The following is a 24,765-nucleotide window of genomic DNA, read 5'->3' as shown; positions in this document are numbered from 1 at the left end:
AAAGGATGCTTGTAGAAGTCATAGTCATGAGCATAATTAAGACTTTCGCCCTAAGGTCTCTTAGGTGTAGCTAAAGGGACTCCTGCGGACTCATGACATTAATGTCTTGACATGCGTGTCGTGTAGGTCATGAAAGAGCCGCCTACGACTTGGTGCTCTCATGGTTGTTTTGTTAACATGGTAGGCTCCCCGCACACTGCTTCGCATAGCATCGATTCCCACATGGCATGGGATCTGCCGACTTTTTTTCTTTTCTTTTCTTTTCATTTTTAGATATTCTAGCGCTAGAGAATATACCGACGTAAAAAGAGGAAACAAGTGGCAACACAGCGATATTTCTGGACGCTTATCGCAAGTTTCTCCAGCTGCGCAAAGCACGTAAAGAAACAAGAGAAAGGGTCTTCCACGAAATCCTCTTGTCAGAAGGCATCAGCCTGATTGTCCAGGGCCCTTGCAGCAATGAAGTAGTCGCGCGAAGCAACCGTATACCACGCATCCGCCGAGCTCCGCTTTTCCGCACGATCGTCGGGGGATAAGATTGTCCTTGCTTTGCCGGAAAGAGGAGCTCGTTCGACGAAAACAAAGATGCAGAAGGGAAGGAGACCATCACGGCTCGCGACACGAGACCGTTGCCGTGTCGGGCGCGAGCACCAAGAGCTTCCACGCTTTTTTTTTTTTGCCGGCTTTGCTACTAGAGGCGCGTGCGAAAGAGGGGGTAGACGGCGACTCGCTCTGTGTCTATCCGCTGTCGCCGCACCCAGCTTCACAGTCTGCAGATCGCTGCGTTCGAGTCACCGTCGCCATTAAACCTCTCTGTATCCAACTTACTCAGGCAAGTGTTCGAAGGTAGATATATCCTTCAAGGGCGTTGATGCGTACTTAGGGGAAGTTTAACATTCATAAATTGATTATGAGGGAAGCCGAAGCAGAGGAGTCCGGAATAATTTTTTGAGAGCCTGATTTTTTTTTCGCATGCACCTAATTAGAACAACGTTCTTGCATATCGTCCCCATCGTAATACGGTGGCCGTAGCAGGCAATCGCACCCGCGACCTCGTGCTGAACAGTAGATAACTATAGCCACTGAGCGACCACGGCGTGTTACGTATGCTCGCAGTAAGCTTGTCTGGACTTACTTCCTTATGTGCGGAGGTGGGCTGTCGAAATTGTATAAATCTAGAGAATCCTTCTTTGAACGCTAAAGCGCACTCATGACGTTGATTGATTTTATAGCGAAGCTGTTAATGAGACTAGAACCGCTCAAAAAATTTATATGCCGATTTTAACGGGTTAATAAAAAGTAGCTTATGAAGCCTATATTTTGATTAAATGTAAGGATCAGTAAGAGCAATAGGCAGAAAGAATTTGTAATGTCTGTGCCATTTATTGGTAAAATGAAAATTGTTAAGCCTTCGTTTTCAGCCCATATAGAAGCATTATACGGAACGCTTAAAATGTTTTCTCTATTCTTTAGGTAGATCATAATCGCCAGAGATCTCATATTAGACGAAATGGGGGCAACTTTATGAGCGACGCATACCGAAAGTCTGAAGAATCCAGAGTAATTATTCATTATGAAAATAATTACCAAACGCTCGCTGTCGCGCAATTTTTATACTTAATACCCGGCATGTTGTTGCTGTTTCCCGATCTGCTTGAGTGAACTATGTGAACCACTGGTGCTTATATTTCGTATGAAGCTGGAAACATGTCGTGCGCGACCAACGATAAATGTTTCATCTCCGTAGCTTAACTATGGCGTTTGTGGAAAGTTACTTATTCAAAGGTTACAGAGCGTCATACTGCCTATATAATCGTTATATCTTTCAATGTACAACTGCACAAGACAGCTAAATTTGATTAAATTAGTTGAAAAGATAGACGCATTCGTTGACAAAATTTTCGGGTTCCTAGTTTAAATGGAACCGTTACAAAAAATTACTGAACCCTCGGTTTTTTTTTTCTTCTTACTTTCATGTGCTATACAAGGATTGCAGTTGGTTTCTCCGGTGTTCTCGGTAAACTAGGTAGGGCAATCTGTTTATATTTCATGAAAAAATGAGCAGGCTGTGGCTAATGTGTACGCAAAGTTCGAAATATGTAGGTTAATTGCGTCGTCTGGAATAAGTTGCGTATGTAAGTGCTACGGAAGGTGCTTTACGAGTGGCGCAAAATGTTGCCAGCTGCCATTACCTAACTGTATATGCCACCAAAATCAAACTAAACAAATATATGCGAACCACTATGGAAAAGTTAACGAGGCAACTTATTTCTCTTGCGTGAGCATACACGTCAGACAATAGGTGATGTGTAGGCGAACTTAAGAGGGGGTGGGCTTATTGCGATTTTCGAAATAAATTGCTTATGCAGCGCTCTGGAGCGCATTGAGTGCATTTTACGAGTGGCGTAAAATTTTGCCCGCCGCCCTGACCTAACTACAAACGCCACAAAAATCAAATTTAGCAAACATGTATGGAAAACTCTGCTGAACTACTGTGCTAAGGGAAATGCCTGTTGAATAAATACTACTTTTTACGAAAAAAAATTCTTCAACACGTGCTTGAAAGCATTATGTGAACTTTTTAGGCTATATTTCCCTATGGGCCTGAAAGAACACTAAGTTGCACAAAGTGTACACTTGGCGGAACTAAGGAGCACCTTACGGGTCATGTGTGCGCAAGATTAGTTCGGTTGATTGCGTCATCGACAATACATTTCGTAATAAAGCTCTCCAGAGCATAGATGGTTGACTTTCACGGTCGGTGCAATATTTTGAAAGCAGCCGTTGCATAATTTACAAATGCCACCAACATCAAACTTAACGAAAATGTGCGAACTACTATGGGAAGTCTGTGTGCGAAGTTAAATGTCTCTGCATCCAGCAACCCTTCTGCAAAAAAAAAAAAATTCTAGAAGACATTGCCCCAAGTGTCACACTGATGTAATTAGCTAAGTACGTTTCTCAATGCGTGGTAATAACTCTTCGTTATACAATTCTTATATTTAACAGAAACCGCGGGCATCCTAAATGCAATCTATCCTGCAATTTTAACGTTACCTGCTTAACTAGGGACGTTACAAATAATTCTCGAGCACTAGCTTTTTTTTTTCGATATTTTCATGCGTTATATGACGTTCGCCCGCTGTCCTCGGTGAACTAAAAGAGGCACCTTAGATTTCTTTGGTGAAAGTATAAGCCAGCTAGGTGAGTGAATGAGTGAGTTTACTTTATTTGGGCCACGATAGACGCGAGCCAGCTAGGTAATTAAAAATGGTTAGGCAAAGTTCGAAGTGCACGGGCGTGGTCTTATTGCAGCTTTCGCAAAAAAAAAATACACATGCAAGCGCTCCGGAGTGTTAAGGGGGTTTTATGAGCGTGCAGAATTTAGCTCATTTCCCTGGCGGAACAACAAATGTCACCTGTAGAATAAATTTAGTCAAAAACGGGGAGAGGGGGGACCGGCTAAGGCAAATTTTTTCGCGAAGTGCGTGTTAAATAAATCCTACCCTTGCTGAAACTTCAGCAAGTGTCCAAAAGTGTCGTACTGCCGTTATCAGCCATGCTTCCGAATAACTCAAGGTAACTTCATTTTGCACCGAGTTTATGATTACTGGAAACGGAAATCATGTTCAGTGCAACATGTCAGGAAACTAACTTTCCTGGCAAAATTAAAAGCGTTGCAAATAATTACAGAATTCTCCATTCTTTTTTTTTTCGCTCTTTTTTTTCTACAACGTTTGTAGTAGATTTCTATGGTGTCCTCGATAAGCTACAAGGGGCAGATTGTTTCTGTTCGATTAAAATTACAGGCAGGTTATAGATTGTGCGCAAAAAAGGTTCGAAGCGTGTGGACAAATTGCAAGCTTTAGCAGTAAATTACGTATGCGTTTATCTAAAGCGTTACAACTGTGTTTTAGGAACAGGGCACAATTTAACATGCGGCCCTGAAGGAACTGTAAACTTCAACAAGATCACATCTAGGGGAAATAACGGGAATATATTGGCCAATATCTTCTCAAAGTAAAATGTGTGTGGAAGAATTACTGCATTTGTAAAATTTCTTTACCATGTGTCCGAATGGCGTTATAGGCTGGAAGGTTTCAAACGGACTGGAATCGCATATGGGCCGCGTTTTAAAGTTTATGGTTTAATTACAGGCAACCGGAATGCTTGTTGCAACTGCTCGAAAGAAACAGCTTCGCTGAAAATTAATTGGGTTTTTATTCTTCAAGGTCGCACAAGCCTGCTAGTTTTTCTGTCTTTTTTTTTTCATTTTTTAGAGTTCCTGTCAAAACAATCCTAATTGGGAATAATGATAGCCTTGTATATCTGCTACGGTTGATGGCCTCAAGAAACAGTTCATCCGTTGGCGGAAGCAGTTGCACTCTGCCGCAATCGACTCCCATAAGTGAGCTCATCACCATTAAGAGTGTGTGTATTATTCAAGCAAAGCCTGCATTCGAATTTATGCTCGCCAATTCGTTAAAGGGACATTGGACATGGTATATTACATTTACATAACGGCAGGTGCCCCGGTCATACCAGAAGTTAAACCTCAGTTGCCTGGAAGGACGTACCGACAAAATACACGTGCTAAAGCTGCACTAGCACTATCGCGCGATCTTTCAATGACGTCATTAGGTTTGCTAGTGTTCTGCATCGTTTGATTAAGTTATTTGATATTAAAAGTTATTACAGCGAATTAAACATTAAACGACGCCATAACTAGAAATTTTGTCATTTTTGCTGCCAATAAAGTGAAGCCAAATACGATAAAGTACCCCAAAATCTATGTCGTCCCCGTGACATCATAGGCACCACAATTTCGGCTTGAACACCAAAAAAAAAAAACATATCAGCCTTGATTTTCTCATTTCCTCCGCTCTATAAACACACGACATCTGAAAAACAAAAAGAAAAACAAAACAAATGATCTGCTTGCCTAGACTGATTTTAGAGGTGTACCTTCAGTGCCCTTTTCTCAAGCCGGTTTGCGAAGATGTCCCAAGAAAACTACCACGTAACATGTCACAGCTGTGATGCCCGCATTTAATGACCACGTCGGTGCACTCTTGGTCTATGGCATGCTGACAGCCCGGGCTGACAACCCGCTTTCTCATCAAGCAAAACTTGTGCGTGAAACTGTGTTCGTGTAATATATGATGTTTGAGAGACCTCTGTCTTTTGGTGTGACACTTCGCACTATGCGTTTGAATAAATGTTAGCGATTTTTAGAGCACCGATCATGATTTATTCTCAATAGAGCATCACATTTGGGTGTAATCAAGCATAAAAGTGGTTGTCATTGCTTTGGACTTCCGTTGTCTTTCTGAGGACATGCTTCTTTGGGCCCCTATATCTGACAAGAGTGTGTTGCACGCATCAGAAAGTGTTAAAAACGTTTTGTGCTCGACTGGTCAATGGTCAAGATGCACGGCTGTGATTCGCGCCTGTAATAGATTTGTGATTCACGTGTCGGTAAGCTCTATGTCTCAACTCGCAATTTTTTTCTATGCACACGCTTTGTGTGTGCACTGTGTACAGTGTTCTTGTCTACATTCAGTCGTGACGCCTCAGCCATCGAAGCATACGCCAGTTGACAGTTAACCAATTTGCCGTAGCGCCACCACCAATGCTATTCTAACGTTCAAAAATTCAACCCTGTAGAACCGTTCTGACCTCCGCTGTGTTCCCCTAACTCGTCAACCTACAGCACTCACCTATCTAGCACATGAGTATTTTTTTTTTTTTTGAGAATGTGTTCACCCCTCTTGAGCATCAAGTAAAGCGTGTGACTGCGCTTCGCTAAAACGAAACAGTTTCTAAATTCCTACCGCCTACGTCGAGCAGGATGTGACGCAAGTGCTGATGCCACGCGATGGAAATGGCATACGTGCCTTCAACAGTATTAACGAAATGATTCTGTGGGAGGATGCCTCTAATGAGGGCAGGAATATTCGCGAACTTATTTTGCACGAGCACAACAGCTTCGTTAGCAGTTTCCGTCGCGAATTTCGGCGGCTATTTGCAGCCAACGGGTTACAAGTGATGAACGGAAATGAACGCCGAGGTACCGATAGCATCACATGGAACAATGAGGGGACCTCATTTTGAGAGATCGCTGTTCCCTCTCATCGTTTCATTGTTTCGACTGAGTGCACTGTGTCGAGCTATTTCTCTGTGGGCTCTTCCGTCGAACAGCCATTTAAAAGACAAAAGCAAGCTCCAGCCTGTCGTAAGTCGAGGCTGTAATCTTTTCCAAGTAATGAAGCCACGCACGCAGAAACACAAATACACAAACCCACCAATCGTCGCAACGTTGCGCAATATCTCTCCGTGCGAATGTATCTACACGAGAGGCCGCACGCAATGCTTTCCGAGAAATGGCAGGTGAGAAGCGTGCTGCATAGGCTACAAAAAGCACGAACCGAATAGAAACACAAAGTGAGAGTCAACCGGTCTTGTTTGCATGAGCCGACTACATCGTGAAAAATGGCGAGATGCAACAGCACGTGAGCAAGCGAACGGACTGTGTTGCTGACGGCCTCGTACCAAAAAAAGAGCACACTCTAGAGCGTGTCTGTAACGCCAGTGCAAGCACGTGAGCGTACAGATTGGAGCCTCTCTTGCCTAAGCGGCCGGTTATGCGCTTTCGTTCTCGCCCACGTGGCGTGCAGGTTCGCCTGTATATACGTGTCACGAAGTTCCGCGATGCACCTCGCCAGCCCTACGAGACGGTCGCCGCCAAGGCTACTTAGTCCTTTGTTGGCGCGTCCTGTCACGTGGCGTAACGGGGCAAAGCGGCTCGCACAACTAAAAAGAAAAGACAGAAAGAGAAGCAGGATATATAAACAACGGAGAGTCAGTCACGCGACTTCTTATTCGGACAGGCGACCGCATCGGCCAAGAGCTGCGCTTCTTCGGTCACAATCTGGAGAGTAGATATTAGGTCCGTGTCCGAATTCAGCAGTGAGTGAACCAGGCGTTGTTGCAGTCAAGCGAGTGTGTGTGTGTGTCTTGTTGCCCTCTGTGCAGTTGCTGTTGCTTCGACAGTGGTAAGGTCATTTGCTATGAAGACCGCCGTGGTGCTGGTGCTGACCGCCTGCCTTGTGGCTGTGGCCATGAGTGCGGGAGGCCGGGCTTCTACATCCCGTAAGTGACCGCCTCTTTCATCCCGCAGACTTTCTCCGTATAGCAGCCACGAAGGATTATTCGAAGCTTGCGCAGGTTGTGGTGAGTGTAGACACTTAAAAATGCGTAGTAAATCGATGCTCGATCGACCGGTTGAAGTCGTCACTGTATGACATTTTAGAGCCCACTGCCTGCCTGGGACTGCGCTGTTACATTTCGCGCAAATCCATGGAAAGTGCCACTTTGGTTGCTCGAAGTACAAAGAAAGAAACGAGTTAAAGTTTGTATCACATTCTCCGGAACCCGAGTAGCCCTCAGGCATGGCCACTCATGAAACAAGACCGATGAATGCGAAGTACCCATATTTTCCGCACACACAGTCGCAGGACACATAGAGCATATATGAACATAACACTGCACGTTTAATCAATTTTTCTATTTGAACTTGGACGCGACTTTGAGCAAGCACGTACCCGAGTAACATGCATCAAAGATGTCATTATCAAGAAAAAGCACGGGCGAAAGGTAACTGAATATGCTGTTATTTATAGCGACAGCCTTTCTATGTCATCGTGGAACAAGACCCGTGAGCTACGAGAACTCGACCACGAAAATCTATTCGTTCTATTTTCGTTTTGGTAATGGTGCCAAAGAAAAAAATTGGAGCATGATTAAGCTTCGCCTATAAAAGTGGAACTCGATAGCATTCAAAGATCCCTGGCTGCTTATCAGGCTTTTTTCTCGTATACTCAAATTACAATCCGACGCTATCACGTCTGTAGGTTGTGATTAAGTCGTACTATACAATTTTTCTGAAGAATTTTACTTTGAGAAATTAAATTTTTGTTCACTAATGCTATGCGCCACGCGAAGGGTCTGCCCGGTCTCGAGTTTACAATTGCTAGTAGGAACAGCGGAGACTTCCGCTTAACACGTGTTGTCATGGCAAATGTGGAGCTCCTAGGCGCCTAGGGACATAATCACTTAGGGACTTTTGAGGCACTGGTCTCCGCTGAGCGTGGCTCTCATCCCCGGGACCGGGCGCAGCGACCTTGCCGAGCGCAGCTCCTGCGTGCGAGCGAATCGTTGAGGGCGCGTTGAATGTCTGGCGGTGTCTGGCCCGCGCCGGCCGCGCTTTATTATTGTAGCGTTTGTTCTAGTGACGGAAATCCTTGCAATAATGGTGGTGTGGCATGACGGCTTTTTATCTCGGTGAACTGTGGTGGTGTAAACAAGCGGATACCGTTCACGTTTGTACCACGGTGCTGCGGCGGAAGCCGCAGTGCCGGGCGCCGACGCGAAGCTGCGGTCGTTGGGGCGTTGCGGAGCGCAGCGTAGCAACACCCCAAATAAAAAAATGCTGCTCCAGTCAGGTAGACTGCTCCCTCCCTGATAGTGAGATTATATTTGGATCATCAAAACAGTGATGCGTTTATTTAGGAATATCATCGTTTCTCGCTCGCACCCTGTAAATCCGCTTGTTTACACCACCACAGTTCACCGAGATCAAAAGCCGTCATGCCACACCACCGGAAGGATTTCCGGCACTAGAACAAACACTACAATAATAAAGCGCGGCCGGCGTGGCCCAGACACCGCCCGACATTCAACAAGCTCCAAAACGATTCGCTCCCTACGCACGTAGGAGCAGCGCTCGGAAAGGTCGCGGCGCGCGGTCCCGGAGATAAAGAGAGCCACGCTCAGTAACTAGCAGCCGCCGCGCGGCCGTGCAGACCAGTGCCTCAAAAGTCCCTAAGCGATTGTGTCCCTAAGCACCTAGGAGCTCCACGATTGCCATGACAACACGTGTTAAGCGGAAGTAACGTGACCCGCAGTGCCACGCCCCCGCTTTATCTACTAGCAATTGGAAAGTCGCTGCCCGGTCGGGTTTGTTCGGGATGATGTGGTTCGGGATGATTATTTCCGCCAAAGACGCCGGCGAGCCCACGCCGATGCCGGATTTTCTGCGACACGGGGCCCTTAACGCTGTCGCGTTAAAATAGCGACACGAAAAGACGCGATAACACAAGCGTCACAAGTTCTATTCGTTCGCTTCTGAGAAAAGAACATTGCAGAAACCGTCGGCGATAAACGTCAATGTAAGCGAAATGCTGAACACTTATCGAAAGCTATTCACCTTATTAAAGGAGTGCTGTGCTTGAAGGCGTGTATTTCTTGCAGTGAGGACATTTAGGCAGCGTTTGTTGTTTCGCTTCCTAATTTCGTAGAGAACTTAGCCGGTGACCGGGGCATCCCTGACGGTAATACAAATCATAGGTCGGCAAAATAAACAGAAGTCACTCAATGCAATGTCGGTCAAATAAACGCGTTTGTCCCAGGGCTCACTCGGACTCATGCTCACTGGTTTGGCCGAGTCCGAGTGAGTCGACTTATGAGGAAGTTTTATAGTACAGATGGCTAAAAAGCATACTCGGACTCTCTATGCATGTGCTATTCTGTGTTGTGCCATGACGCGTAGTTTCCTGGAAACGGAAGTCTGTGGGACACCTCGAGAAAAACCGTTTCCGCGTTAAAAAACAGGGGCCGAATTAACAAAGCTTTTTTTTTTTCGTTAGTGTTATTGGCCATTCGACCGCCGGCTTTGCTAATGATATGTCCAACTTCAGCATTCCCTGAAAATTTCTCTTAGGAAAAATTATAAATTAGAACTTTTTATAAATAGGGGCACAGAATAATAATAATAATAAATAATGTATTCAGGACCCTTTTTTTTAAGATTGAAGTATGGTGCGAGTGTCGTCCTAGTAGAGGACTCCCGATTAATTTTGACCACTTGCTGTTCTTTAACGTACACCCGAAGCGTGGTACACAACTCCTCTTGAATTCCGCTCCCATCAGGATGCCGGCTGCTCAGGCGAGAAATCAAACGCGTGACCTAGTTATCAGCAGCCTAACATAACAACTGAGTCACCGTGAATGGCCCACGTTTAGAACATCAAGTTTCTTGACATCTAAGAGTCAGTCTCTCACGCGAGGTTCCAACGCAGCTTGTGGCTCTAAACTAGCACTGGCTACAATTGTTGTTGAAAGTGTGTATATGGCTAGAATATGATATGCACCTTACCTTTTCGAGTGTCTGCGCAGGGATGGCGCAATTTTCAAGCCGTAAGCGCCTGCTGCTACAGTGAGGCAGTTTTTCAATCCACCTTGGGATTTTGTCCGAAATATCAGCTATGCAATTATCAAAACAGACCTGTGCTTCTCTTTCTTTCAGGGGGGGGGGGGGGGGGGGGGGGAGAAGGAAGGGGAAGGCTCGTAGCTGTGCTAGCCATTCGTGTCGGCCACCATGTGATGCCGCGTCTAGTTTACTAAATGCGCTCGTGAGTCTACGTGTGCATGCATGTGCTTTGCATTGTGATGTGGTCTTAGCTTCTGCCCGGTAACTAAGCAGAATATTTTCGCGTCTGTGTAGCCACGGGGATGCCAAGGTCATACCCTGGTTCTCTCTAACCGTTGTATGTCTGTTTCTGTGTTTCTGTATGCACGCCTCTCTGGTGCATCGGTTTAGAGTATGTCAGTTCACCAAGCCCTCCGACTGCCTTAAATAACATGGGTCCAATTAAAGCTTGTCGACTGACTTCTTTGCGCGTGCCGTCGTTTCACACCGCAAACAGCAGCGCTCTCAGCCACTCAAGAGTCTAGAACAGCTGGACAAGCGCCCACACACGAAAAGCTATATTCTTGGCCACTGGCCGACACAGACATCTTCGCGAGCCGCTATGAGGGCGCTGCCACGTTACTTAGGAGTTACCGGACTGTGTGACAAATTGTGACTGTGCAGTGTGCGCCGTTGATTTTATTAGTACAGTGCATGACTATGAGGCGCCTTCATGGACTGTGTGACAGAGCACACAGAGACAGTTCTATGTTGTGCTTTTCTCTCATCTTTCGCACCCCTTTCCCCTTCACCGCCAGAGGGCAGCCAACCGGAGATATTCCCTTGTTAACCTCCCTCTCTTTCCTTTGCTTTCCTTTCCCTCTCTCTCTGCCGGCTGACAGCCCAAGTATTTCCGACCTGTATCTTTCGTGTGCGCGAGTCAGTAATCTTTTTTGTTCCTTTAACTCTAGAGTCCACTCATTGTCAATGCTGAACGAGCGCGAAGCTTTAACATACTGCTTACTATGCAGTGAAACATTTGTTGTGCTGTCAGGGCTACATTCTACAAAAAGCATGGCTATAAGAGGTTAGGTTAGGTTAGGTCACAGCTAAAACAAATCAGTGACTTCATGGTGCACACGATGATTAAGGAAGTTCGTCTTCACTAAGATGCACGATAATGCAAAAAAGTTAATAATGACAATCACTGCATATTTAACACTTATTTTGCCCATGCAAGCTTATAAGGGTTGAAATAAATATAAAAGTTATGTCATGTGCCGTCATATAGCACACGCATTATCAATACCCCGCATAAACAGCGTACTTGCAGGCTGCAATATTTATCTTGCTGTATTTTGCATTATAGTGTCCCTACATTTTCACCCTATACAAACTGCGACGTTTTCGCGGTGGCTGTATAGGCAATGATAGTGTGCGTAAAACAAGTAAAAAAATCATGTGGTTCTGAGAGGCACTTTGGCGTTACGTCTCTCCCAGCCATCCGCATGCATTATCGCTCCACTGTACTTTTCCCCAGGTGAGCAGTTCTCCAGATGGCGAGATTGCATGGTCGGAAAGCTTCCAGCAGAGGTAAGCACCTCAAAGCACGAACTCGCTCAAAACGTCCCTTTTAACTGCATGATGACACGCAATAAGAAGCTCTGATGACGCAATAGTTCAATAGTTTTTTTTTTTTTTTTTTTTTTTTACAGGAATGCCTTATTAACCGAAAAGGGTCAGTGAAAGCCAATTTCTTAGAGACTTGCGTCACTTTTGGCTGTGACTAAAATAAGTAGGAGGGGTGGAAGTGTCCGGCATAGGTGTCAGGGGAGCTCTAGCCCGGGTACATGCAGGCTTCGCATGCGGTAGATAGATTGGGCCATTTCGGTAGTGGTAATGTGGGGCCGTATCTGCCGCGTCGTCTTCGCCTACATTATTCGCGGTAGCTCCGTAGATGAATAATGATACAACCAGGTACAACTGGAGTCTTAATATACTTGTGCTCGGATATGAAATGCAACCTCTTAATTCCTCCATAGTCACATCATCGTATTGCCTTGCGCTTTTGTTATGGAACTGCTTCTCAAAAACTTTGTTGTTTTGTGTATTAGAAGTAGTTGCAGTGTTGAAGAGCATGATGTGGCAACACGTTTCAACCTCAACGAAATTATTGAATCAAATGTTCACCGAGAATAATTTAATGGTCAACCCTATCTAAAATATTATCGACCAACAAATAAGATGGTGACAGTTCATCTAGTAACTCAAAATCTCAAAAGTAAACCAACTTTCTTAAGAATGTAAAAGCCCAAAGGACATCCTCAAATTTCTCAAAAATAAAAATCGAAGACGCTGAACCTAACCGTAAGCAGACCACTCAGATGTGGTGTTGTCTTCCTTATTTCTTTATGTACCACGGGTCCACTTTGCATTTCTGAAGATGATCATAAACCAATTAGTTGAGCAATTGCCAGTAATTGCGTGTTGTTTTAAAGTTCTCTTTGCAAGCGTATGTCCACCTGAAACCTTCGTCAAGGCTAAATCACGTGAATCTGGTTTTTGTAGGCTTCTTGTTAAACTGATGTTATGGTTTCCTTCATGGCCTGCAACATCGCGAAGAAGGACAAGGACTAAGAAAAAAGAGAGGACAGACACCATAGTATCGTGTAGTGTGCCTTCTTTTTTCTTAGTCCTTGTCCTTAGTCGCGATGTAGCAGCCATGAGTATACCAACTCGTTCAATTCTCCGTCATTAGGGTTTCCTACCAGACACTGTGAATTAGGTGAAACAGTAGTGGCGCTCTTCCTGTCTCCTTTGTCTGTGTATGTGTTAGTTTGAGCCCCCCCACCCACCTTCTAATAGCTATGCATAACCAACTAGCCCAACAAGAAGCACTTCTACTAAACGAAAAAGTTCGCTGACACATGAATGCGAAGCATCGCCAATGTCCTGTAGCGACAATGGCGAACAGAGGAATCAGTTGGCAAAGTATACGGTCTAACTTACTGATCCTGCCGTTGTTACTTTTTTCTTCTCTCCCAGAAAGTACAGACGTACGAAGACTGTCGCAATCATTCCCGTGGCACTGAAATGCGCAGATTCCGACAGGTAAGAACTGCCCGTTTCCTGCTGGCATCTCAAACAACAAAACAACATTGCCCACCTCCGGCGTCCACCAACAGCCATCATCACCTCAAGCCACCTAAGGCTTCGCTTTCAATTTGTATAGACAGCTCTCATTATATGTGAATCATAGGTGTACATTTGATTTGATTTACATAATATGTGTGACACCACTGCAGCTGGATATTTTGCATCAGCCTGCCTCCCCCTGACCTTGGTTTCAAAAGACAGTGGGTCGCGTGCCAAACTTCTCTTTCTCGTCCAGTGTCCCTGCTCTAAACCAACAAATTAAGCTAGCTGCCTGTCGTTCAGTGTTGGCCGAATACATTTAGCCGGAAACTTCATACTCAATACTGAAACTCGACAAGAAAAAAATTTCTGGTATGTTGCCTGTAGGCAACACTCGTCTATAAAGGGTGAAGTACTGCGGTTCTTCACAATAACGAACATGGTATATATAATGTCAGCGCTGTTTGTGCCTTCGGTCGTGTCTTCTGTGACTGATCTTGTACGCGGTAATTCTCAAAGACATAGTATGAGTTCTGAACGTCTACGTCTTGCAACAGTGATTTCTATCGTTTCAGTTGTAGTCACTTTTATTTCTGTACAACTTCGACTTCTTGCATAATTTCTATATACCCCTTCGCAATAACTAACTGACTATTGCTTTTTGCAGGGTCTGGAATGCGTTCTCAGCAGCTACAATCTCGTAAGTTCACTCCGTGAGAGGTACTTGAATTCCCTAAATCTTCTTAGTAATAAAAGAATCAAAAGTTTTCAAGCCACCATATGGTTCTCGTTGTCACTATAATCCGGACAGTTCTCGCAGATGCGCTGCTAGGCGATAATGAGCTATCAAATGTAAGGGTGACGCACTAGAAATAACTCCTCAGAAGCATAACTAGTGATACACCTGCTTGTCCTTATTTCCGACTGTCTGCACTTCCCTTCTTCTTGCGTCTTTTTTATTATTATTAATGTGTGTGTAGCAGATCATGGCACTATGGGTGGGGCCGGCTGCTCTTTTAGTTTAGCCAAGTAAGACGCAGAAACATGGGCCATCTGAAGGAATATACAACACTGATAAACGTGAAATGCAAATAAGCAGTATTCTAGGCTCGTCTCCTGTGTCGCTGCAGTTCGGGAAGGCTGCTGCCCACAACGGCGTGCCTATTTGCACCAGGAATTTGCCCTCAAAAGACCACTGATCGCGCTTAAAGCACATTTAATTAACGCGAAAAGCTGAAAGAAATCCCACTGTGTTACTACGCGTAGTGAATAAAAGATAACTAGTTGCGTAATTGTAGCTTGTCTGAGTGTGACAGCATTTCAGTGTTCACTCGCCTTAGCCGAGCTGGGTTTTCTAGCTCTATGGCTCTGACAATACCTTTAGTGTAAAGTATCAAACCAGGTTTTTGTTTTGGTTAACCTCCCTGCTTTTGCTTTCCTTCATATCTCTCTTCAGCTACATTGAGTTCGTTGAGACAGATTGAGCTTCTCCTTAAACGACGTAAGAACTAAATAAACCAGCACTCAGCGACTTCAAGAGGAGAAAAACTGAAGTGTTGCTAGGTGTACAGTGCATCAATATCGTGTTGTTGTTCTTGATGAATAGAAAGAGAGGGTAAGCTGAGCATAAAACAGCATGCCGCTAGTGTCATCAGGGCACGCAATATCAGCATGACGTGTACGGTGCACTACTGCTCCGCTCCCGATTACACCGTATGTCGAGCATTCGCAAGCGTCACGCTGAACCCGATATTAGGACCACGCCACTATTTGAGAGGTGCCCCTGTGATACCTCAACATTAAGACGGCCAAATGAAGGTTGCAACAAAGTGTCTGTTAGGGGGTGGGGGGGAGGAGGGGAATGAGTGAACAAACTCCTGTATTTTTATGAATAGCCATTTTAGCGAGTTGTGTCCGATCACAGAAACTGTAGTACAAACGCTTTTGTTGATGTCTTTTTGATTGCGATAGCAATTATATGGACAGTCCAAGCGGATTTCTGCCGTTGCAGTAGTCGTCGCCGTCGCCGTGAGGTTCCGTATAAAGTCCAATGGCGATAAAATTATCGCCGTGCGTTCGCTCTCCGTGAAAGCGCGCGAGGGACGCGCGCTTTCACGGAGAGCGAGCGCACGGTGGAGAGCAAACTCGACGTCTCCGTGGCGCGAAAAGCCGGGGGGGATGGAAGCGAGGGAGGGGGGGGGGGGGCGCCGTTGTGCTCCGGAACCAACTACGCATTTAGCGACCCGGCGCAAGGGAATCTGGCGATTCAATCTCGCGTGCGAAAGGAGGAAAGTGGGAAGTTTGCACCAGAGGGAGGGGGTGCGGCTTCTACTCTGCCAGCAACTGCGCACTTGTACTTTGCGCGGCTACGAGCGGTCGCGCACACCGTATCTTGAAAGAGATCTCCACACTACCCTCTACTATTTGCTATCTACATATTTGCTCTACATAGCTCTCTACTAATTTACTATTGCTATTGATGCTTCGCCTTTTGGGCGAAACTGCGACTGTTTTTTTTTTTTCATATCTTCAATTGGCTGCTCATAAACGTTTGCGAAACATGCTATGTACAATCGAACGCCTTTATAACGAAGTGCTTGGGGCCTCCGAAGTTATTCTTTATACAGGTCACTTCATTGCACTGGTCGCGCACCGCACGGCTCGCAATATAACCGGGATATAATTATTCTTTAGCTACACAGGTCATTTCGTCGTAGAGGCGCTCGACTGTATTGCAAGAATGCTCGATTTCCGCTTCATCTTACTATCCTGTAATCATGTAACGATTTGTGCTTCATGGAGAAGCCGACGTCAGGATAAACGTCGCCATCTTCAATTACATTTACATAATTCTACTAGTGATAAGAAGGGGCCTCTTGATTTCGATGTACTTAAGTAACAAGTGTGAAATTTCTCCGCAATGGACTGGAAAGTGTGTGATGCAAAAAATAAATGTCACAGCGTTTAAGGCGCCGCTTTGTATAGTCCTATCCATATTTGTTCCCCACCGGCACGCAGTCACGTGTTCTCTTGCGGTGAGTGCCCTTTATATGGCGCCACAAAACCCGTGAGCCGGAATCATAAGGTCAGGATAAAAGTGCCTGAATCAATTCAATCTTTCAATGTAGCAGTGCGAGCGCCATCACTTAAGCAGGGTGGTTTCCGTGTAGTATACGAGTACTCTTTGCTCGCAGGTGAATAGGAACGACGTCGACTTGGCACGTATGCGAGAGCTGGCGCAAAGTGTCACACAGGACAGAACTGAAGGCGGCCTTCCAAGAGTGCCCCCAGGACGACGGCAACAAGAAAGTGAGTCATAAGGACCTTTGACAGCTTTCTATACGCGTCCTTATCAGTCGGGAGAATTACCAGTAAAACTGGGCCGGTTTGTGAGAGTGTGTGATGGAAGTAAATAGTGGAGGTAAATAAATTAAGGCAGGAATCATTCTCGATGATTGCCCTAAGTCATTGCGAAGCATTCGCCCCTACACGTGGCACAAATCCCGAACAAACGTCTTCACGGGGAAACGCTGGCTCGGAGGACCGCCACTTGCGCGGGCCGCGACACCCTGACGACGTCCGATCGGAACCATAGACAGTAGCAGATGCTACAGGCCACACCAAATTCGTCTTCAACAAAGTGCTCTTGAAAGTATGCGTATGAGTACCGCAAAGTGGCAGTCCGCTCGGTCTCGGCGGCCTGTTCAGCCTGCCGTTACCTTGGCGTGCCGCTGTTTGTCGGCCGCGCGTCACCTTTCTGGGTGCTGGCGTTCCAAGGCTGTGCGTATCTCGTCGGCATTTCGCTTCGGCTCCTCCCTCGCCACTTGGGTACGCATCGCATACCTCTGTATTCTCTGCAGAACGTTTGCACTCTTACACTACTCTTCCGCTTGATACCATCGAGGATTCATTGTTGTACCTGCAACTAGATGCCTACGCGCCGGAGGAAGAGGAGGAAATAACTTTATTGAGAGTTAAAATAACAAAGAAAGGATTGCAAGGCGTCTGGCTTTCCTGATTGCGTCTGCGAGGGGCCCGAGATCAAGGAGGCCTTCGCTGCTTCCCGGGCCCGCCACAACAGCTTCTGCACGGCACGCGGGTCCTAGCTGGACATAGCGTAGCTAGCGCAACCGAGTTACGTCTGTTTGTGGCGCCCACGCCTGTACCGGCGAGCAGGACAAGGAGAGGAGGTGCCATGTCAGTAGTGACGTGCGGACGGGCGCGTGAGAGACCACGCGCATCCACGTGAAACCAGGAGGGTTCGAACCAATGGCGGCCAGCGAGCGGACGCATAGGAGCGCGCGCGCATCGGCGACAAACTCTGTGACCTTGGGTGGCCTCGCGTTTGGCCTCGTTTTACCTCAAACGTTGTTGCGGGTAATGTGGCCTTTGTGCCCAGGTGGCCCAGAACCAGCAAATTATCCTCTGAGAACGCAGTGCTCAGGCAGCCCCGACAACAGCCCCAACGGCGCTGTCGTCTTGGAGAGAGAAAACAACCACGGGCGGCGGCTTCTTTTGGAATCCTAGTATATCAAGAACACGCCGGCTAGCACCACTCGTTCGTCAAAAAGATTGTTCGGCAGGTTTCGCCGTTTTCTCTCAAGATCTACGAAAAGTGTCTGCGCGCCCGTCAAAGCGCCAAAAACACGTATACGTAAGCACTGCTACGCCTCACGTCATCTCACTCCTGAAGAAGGAGCTGGTCGGTCTCCGAAACGTCGGGTTTTTTTAATAAATGTTTATTGGAAATTTTGCTTTTCTTTAATTCAGTCGTCCCACCCAGGCAGATATCTGCCGAATGTTTACCTTTGATCTTTAATGCTACACTTCACTTTGATGTAGTGAGCTTTCGCGGTTTTGTGACGTCGCGTGACAGACAGGCGAAGCGGGCGCAGCACGAAATCTTTTGACCAATAGTGGAGGGCTAATGACGAGAAAGGCGTATAATCGGTAATAATAATTTATTTTGTTCCGTCTGATCATGCATAATCAGTGTGTACAGTCATATGAAATGGGGATATTTCACGGTTTTTGTGATGTCGAGTGACAGACAGGCGAAGCGGGGGTGGCCCGAAAATATTTTCACCGATCATGGATTGCTGATTGCAGGAATGCAATATAGACAGTTTGTAATAGCTTTACGTTATAGAGCCCCAGTAATACAGTATTCTTATCTCTCTAATTGATCCGCTTCTGGTTTACTATGACAGGTGCGAGGCTCACAACAGCAGGCTGTGTAACCACAGCCACTGTGAGATGCGAAGTATACCACTACGACATTGCAGGCATGTTTATCGAGCGTGGAGTATATATATATATATATATATATATGGAAAATGGTACTAAATACTTTGAGCTAGCCTGTCAGCCATATTGTGTGCGTCAAGCAGACGCCTCAGTACGTTTTTCATAAATATATCCGATGATTTCGTCTCTAATGGCACTCTTTTTCTCGGTCCAGGTCGCAAAGGCTGTGAAGTGCGTCATTGACCACCTCGAAACGGTGAGTGTCATAGAATATATATGCCTAAAGGCAAATTATGGTAGCCTAGCCGTAACGATGTTCCAGACAGTAGCAAACGTTAGCCCATCTACAACTGGGCACAACTGATACCGCTGTTTACTTATCGTTTTTAGTCGACAGCAATTAGATGGCACGTGAAAGCAGTCTTCCGTTCCAGGCACCAGTATCAAGTTCAAGCACTATGAGATACGTGTAAGACTTTCCTAAACTGCACAATAAGATTACATTCCCATATATTCTTGCTTCTAAATATCATGGTTATGGTACTGGATTAAGGTACAGAAACCTTCAAGTCCTTCAAATTGTTTTGCGATGCAGCTTCTGTAGAGCTCGAAAATCTTTCACGAGCTAGTTCTTCACAGTTATTCCCTTTCAACCTAATCTGACAGTTTCCAGCACCACCATCTCTCCTATCGCAGTAAACTGAGCAACCGCCTCAACACCGAGACATCTTTCTGTCGCCCTAAACTTTCACCCCAAATGGAAGGATACGTCTGCTTTCTTACAACAATTAAAAATAATCAAACTCGGGACAAAAAGACTTCGGAAGCGTAAATATCTGCCACGAAAACGACACCATTTAAGTATTAAGCGAAATTTCAGAACTAGTGTCGATATTAATAACAATAAAGAGACAACCAAGCGAGAACTCTCAGCATTTGCTAATACCACCTGGCCTACTGTATTCAGAACTTAAGTATGGTTGGCTTGGACATTTAAACGAAATAATGGTTGTTTAGTTAATAATGAACATTTTGATGAACCGTGAGAATGGCGTTGATAGTCTTTTCGCGAGTACTGCTTAATTAGGATAACTATGGTCCTCTACAGTTCTGTTCTAAATAGCTCTCCTAATTGCACGTTCTTAAGCGCTGATTGTTTATGGGTTCGGCGTTATCTAGGATGCGACTATACGCTCCCCAGCATTAGCGCTTACCACATCTGAAGGAGTGGCATCAGAACCAAGCATATCTGCCGTCTTCACAACATCGCGGGCAGGATTGACTGGGGAGCCGCATGTTCACCACACCGGCCTATCGCAACTCTTGTCAGCAGCGCATTACGAGCGCACTCGTGTGTGAACCACGATCCGACGCAGCTGCTGACGTTATATCACGCTTTATTAATATGACACTTTAGTGGAAGCCGACCTATGCTGCCACATTGCATATAAGAAGCACTTTTGTAAATAAAGGGGCACAATCTAAGCAAGAAAGGCAGAAGACTACGTTGATACAGGTTTTATTTCGAAACTGCGCTGTTCGCTGCTTTGAACAATTATATTTGGGACCTAACTTCTGAAGATTTGACCAGGTTTTATTTCGAAACTTCGCTGTTCGCTGCTTTGAACAATTATATTTGGCACCTAACTTCTGAAGATTTGACCAGGTCTATTAACCTTGCCTTCGGAGAAATTTCATGCCCAGTAGAGTTAATTTCTTTGCTGTTGCTGTTACTGTTGTTGTTCCTGTTTCCTGCAGAATATTTGACGGAGTGCCATTGCATCGTTACTCAACTGCTTGTCTATAGCAACGGCTCTTGCTGCAGTTTTTCCAACACTTACTTCTACAAGCGGTTTCATCTTTCTTTAAGCTTTTTTTATTGTTTGTTCTACTTGACATAGTGCTTTTTGAGTCACACGTCATACATCTGCACGTCTCTCAGGTCTTTTTTTTCTTTTTTTATCTTCTGAGAGCATCTATGGCTAGAATTATCCAGCACGAAAAGACCAAACTCATAAAAGCGAGACACACAGCGCTTGCTTTACGTGCCTTCCTTTCATTTATTTGCCTTATTTGCGCCGAATCTCTCGAGCTCATCGTGCACTGACTAAACCAAGAACAACACCAGTCGGAGAGTTGTTGCAAGGCAGGAGAACCGTCCAAACAGTAGCGCACCTTCAGCGAAATATGGTACTCTTCAGGTCCCCGTTCACAGTTGTTAAATATTACATATTAATACATAAATTATACATTACATAAATATTACATTATAGGCAACAGAGCTACTGAAGTTACACAGCACCACTGAATAACCGTAATATATGTATACGCACAAAAGTCGCGCATGGAGCTTTACTGGTAGCACCGCGATTGTAAAACACTATATTTGACAAAATAGGCCGATATATAGGTGTGAGTGTAAGCTATATTACTATGCAGATAATATAATAGTAATATAATAATATGCACACATCAAAAACGACCTGGTACCAGTCGCGTTGCCGTGGTTGTAAGAGATAAGTGATACGCGCTAATCACTAGTTTCCTTAAAAATAAGGGCTAATTTTGTTAACCAATATGCAATAATATTTTAACATTTCATTACACACTTTACGTCAGGTGTTTCAGTCATGAAATTGAAGCTAGTCAGTGCTGAAACCATCTCCTCCTAACTGCAATTTCTGAAAGAAGCGCCAGTATTTTCATAGCCATCGCCAAAATATCCGACCAGATACATCACCATTCCACGTTTTAGTTTGCCCTAGAGCATGCGTAACACACTCCAAAACAAATAGTAAAATACATTGTAGCTTGTGGCGCATTTCTGAAACGAGTATCCCGAAGAATGTGTTTCTCTCAGAAACCTGACTAAATGATCGGGTCTTAAGCAGAATACGACTTAATTTGCACTATTACGATATGTGCTCTACATAAATATACTCAACGCCAATTAGCAACTGATACTTAGTGACCAACCAGTATTATTTGCTATAACTCGACGCTTTGGTTGTTGTTGTTGTTGTTGTTGTTGTTGTTGTTGTTGTTGTTGTTGTTGTTGTTGTTGTTGTTGTTGTTGTTGTTGTTGTTGTTGTTGTTGTTGTTGTTGTTGTTGTTGTTGTTGTTGTTGTTGTTGTTGTTGTTGTTGTTGTTGTTGTTGTTGTTGTTGTTGTTGTTGTGTTGTTGTTGTTGTTGTTGTTGTTGTTGTTGTTGTTGTTGTTGTTGTTAATTAAGCAGGTGTTTGTTAGCATGCAGTTCTGACGTCCACTGAGTCTGATGGTGTGATGCAGAAAAAAAAACTATTTATTTTTATTTTTTCTCTCTTTTCTGCACATTGTCGGAGAAATTCCGCCATCTCAGCCTAATAGGGAGGTACAAAGTGTACCTCCCTGTTAGCAAGTTTACACTGCAAAGTGTTCACTTGCTGCAATTCCGCGCTGTAGTACATGTGCATGTTTACCCATCATGTCTTCGCCTTGCCACTGCGTTTCACTACAACGCAATCAACTTTGTGTGTCACACTTTATTATTTTTTTGCAGTCCTGCCCTGTGCCAGCCGGCGCAAACAGGGAGTAAATGCCGGCATCGCTACGTCATCAGCTGCAGTGGATATTCGTTAAGCATTGTAAGTGGGGTCATGTCCCATTTCCCTTAGGTAGAGTTCTTCGCAAGAGAAGCATTGGAACAAATGCACTGAACTCCAGGTGAATAAAAATGGAATAAAGAAAGCTTTTAGATAGATTGAACAACGCATCTTATCTTTGGTAGTTTTTTTTTCTGTTCTTACGTATATGATAAAATCATTTCTTTTGGAAATTTTCTTTCAAACTTCAATTAGCAATCTCCGCTGCGAGCGATTCCTCGACTCATGGATGCCCGACGTGGTTTTGTCGCTAAGACGTGAAACTAGCTGTATTTCCCACGATATAAAGCCATCTTTCAGCAGAATAAACATTCATGACATGATAAGAATTACAAATTGCTGCATCACCGACGGTAGGTTTGATTGTTCGATGACGAGAGATATAGGGGAAATCAATGGACTCAATTTTTGTTATAGTCGCGTGACACTTGCGATTAAAGGGCGATCCACGTCGGCAGCATTCGCCGAGGGCGGCGCTGCGTAACAATCCCAGGGCGAATACACATACATAAGCAGTGGTAGTCTAATATGTAATGCATGACACGCTTCATATAGAGACGATGTTTTTTTTTACCCCAACTGCGGCAAGTTTTGTGCACTTTCATTTTCCTTTACCTTATTATTTCTACATTCAGGTGTACCCACTTCCCTTGGGCCTACTGATGGATAGGCAGTGCTTTGTGAAACATCAGTAAAGACACAAGAATAAATGAACATAAATTGCGGATTTTTCATTCCTCTGTGTTTTTCAGCGTACTTCCAATTGTTCCAGTAGCGTTGTTTAACATGAACTTTAACTTCGGCTCTTCTTGCTCATTCTTTGACGATTCTTAACTCTAAAGGTCACATAGACTGGGTGGAATGCCTGCAGCATTTCATTGTGATCATTGGTCAGGTTAGTATTATCGGTACATATTTTTTAATAACTCATAGGCTCCAATTCGTCCTACAGATCATTTCATGCTGTAGCTAGAACAAAAATATTTCAATAGTCTAATTCAAGAAGTCCTGAAACACTTTTCGAACATAGGTAGTAGGAAAACATTGCTAATCAGTAGAAGAGGCTACTGTGAACATGGGAGCCAAATGTACACTGCATGCAGCAGGGAATTTACAATTTCGTGTCGCAAACAGTGAAAAATCGCTTGCTCTCTCCTTCGCAATGTCATCGCGCACCTGCATCGCAAGCAGCCCAGCCCACCAACAGTTACTGGCTGATCTTGTGATCGCGGGAACCTTCTCAGTAATGCTATATCATTGCTGATTTTAGTTGTATAAATGAAAAATGTGTATGCCTGCGATCTCAAAGACATAGTATATGAAAAGCATTTAATCTCGGCATTACCGGTCTACACATAATAGTTGCGCGTATAACTGCATTAGCTGCACGTGACCTCCGAGGTAGCAGCGGCGGGCTGCGTAGCGCAGATACTGCGGCCGCCCCGATCGCTCTCACCGGCGAGAAGGTCAACCTTTTTGGGTAGGGCCTCGCTTTCTTGCCATCTTCTCTGTGCAGCTTGCAGCTATTCCAGGACTCTAGTCTCCAAGTAGAGAGAAAACCGCTCATCGGTGCGATAACTACGCCTAACGCCACTTATACTTGAAGGACTCGAATCAATTTCGCGGCAGGAGATTCATGAGGCGACGTCCTTTAATAGCGAGACCATTCTATGATTATTTTTTTAAAAAAGGTTTCAGGGCCCCTTTAAAGTATATCGTGTATATATGTGGTGTATTGACACGAGACATGAAAAAAAAAAAGATCAGGTGCTGAATTCACAACGGTTTTCGCTCATGAGTGCTCGTTGCCCTTAGCCGGGCGCATTCGCTAATGATATGTCCCCGCTTCAGAATTGGCTGAAATTTTCTCTTACGAACAATTCTAGCGTAAGAGCCTTTTTTGTGAATTCCGACCAAGGTTTTCATGAAGTGCTGTACAAAGATACCCGTAAAATATCCTTACGGCGCTTCTTTAGGGCAAAAATATGCTATTACAACATATGAGACTTTTGCAGTAAAAATCAAATTTTTGTTGCAGACAAAATACAGTGGTGCGCCTGGATGGCAGCGAATATTTTATGCGCGTGAGTGATATGTAGAAACAATAACGTGTGTTATACATGTTGGGACAGAGGAGTTCCTATAATTTTCAGAAAATTGCAGTACGTTTCTAGTCAGTTCCGGCCTCTTCTGTGCTTGAAGGACTAAACGTTCATCTCTGGAACGTGAAGTAAACGCATTGTATGTAATATGCAAAGTCATGCGTGTCTGGTGATGGTAATCTAATTGTATGGAACATTTACTTTTCTTTTTTTTCAGATTATATCCAACAAACTCCAGTTACGGTGCTGGCTATTATCAGTAAATCCACCAGCTACGACACTGCGCCGATGCCAAGGTCCAAGGCGACAAAACCCTCTGCCAGAGATTTTCAAACAGAACGGACAACACTACGATTCTTGTTAACCGAAAATAAATACTACCAATAGACGTT

The 24,765-nt window shown here is 44.8% G+C and overlaps 1 protein-coding gene across 5 annotated transcripts; it reads left to right on the top strand.

Moving 5' to 3' along the window:
- Positions 1-653: 653 nt before the first annotated feature.
- LOC119461497 (uncharacterized) lies at positions 654-24,765 on the top strand. Of its 5 annotated transcripts, none has more exons than XM_049673138.1 (9): positions 654-832; positions 7,036-7,152; positions 11,790-11,842; positions 13,295-13,360; positions 14,052-14,084; positions 16,579-16,693; positions 18,846-18,887; positions 22,169-22,253; positions 24,591-24,765. In XM_049673138.1, the coding sequence occupies exons 2-7, from the start codon at positions 7,071-7,073 to the stop codon at positions 18,872-18,874; spliced, it is 378 nt and encodes a 125-aa protein (XP_049529095.1). In that variant the 5' UTR covers positions 654-832; positions 7,036-7,070; the 3' UTR covers positions 18,875-18,887; positions 22,169-22,253; positions 24,591-24,765. The 5 variants fall into 5 exon arrangements, with proteins under 5 accessions (XP_049529095.1, XP_049529093.1, XP_037578762.1 ...); XM_049673136.1 differs by having other exon boundaries at positions 654-846; XM_037722834.2 differs by lacking the exon at positions 654-832 and adding an exon at positions 6,761-6,969.

Source organism: Dermacentor silvarum, chromosome 8 (assembly GCF_013339745.2).
Source record: "Dermacentor silvarum isolate Dsil-2018 chromosome 8, BIME_Dsil_1.4, whole genome shotgun sequence".
Taxonomy (NCBI): Eukaryota; Metazoa; Arthropoda; class Arachnida; order Ixodida; family Ixodidae; genus Dermacentor; species Dermacentor silvarum.
This window is presented reverse-complemented; position numbering and strand designations above follow the sequence as displayed.

Coding starts and splice junctions, on each gene's coding strand:
- LOC119461497 (XM_049673138.1), top strand. CDS start 7,071: ATGAAGACCGCCGTGGTGCTGGTGCTGACCGCCTGCCTTGTGGCTGTG. Junction 7,153..11,789: donor AGGCCGGGCTTCTACATCCC/GTAAGTGACCGC, acceptor ACTTTTCCCCAG/GTGAGCAGTTCTCCAGATGG. Junction 14,085..16,578: donor TTCTCAGCAGCTACAATCTC/GTAAGTTCACTC, acceptor CTTTGCTCGCAG/GTGAATAGGAACGACGTCGA.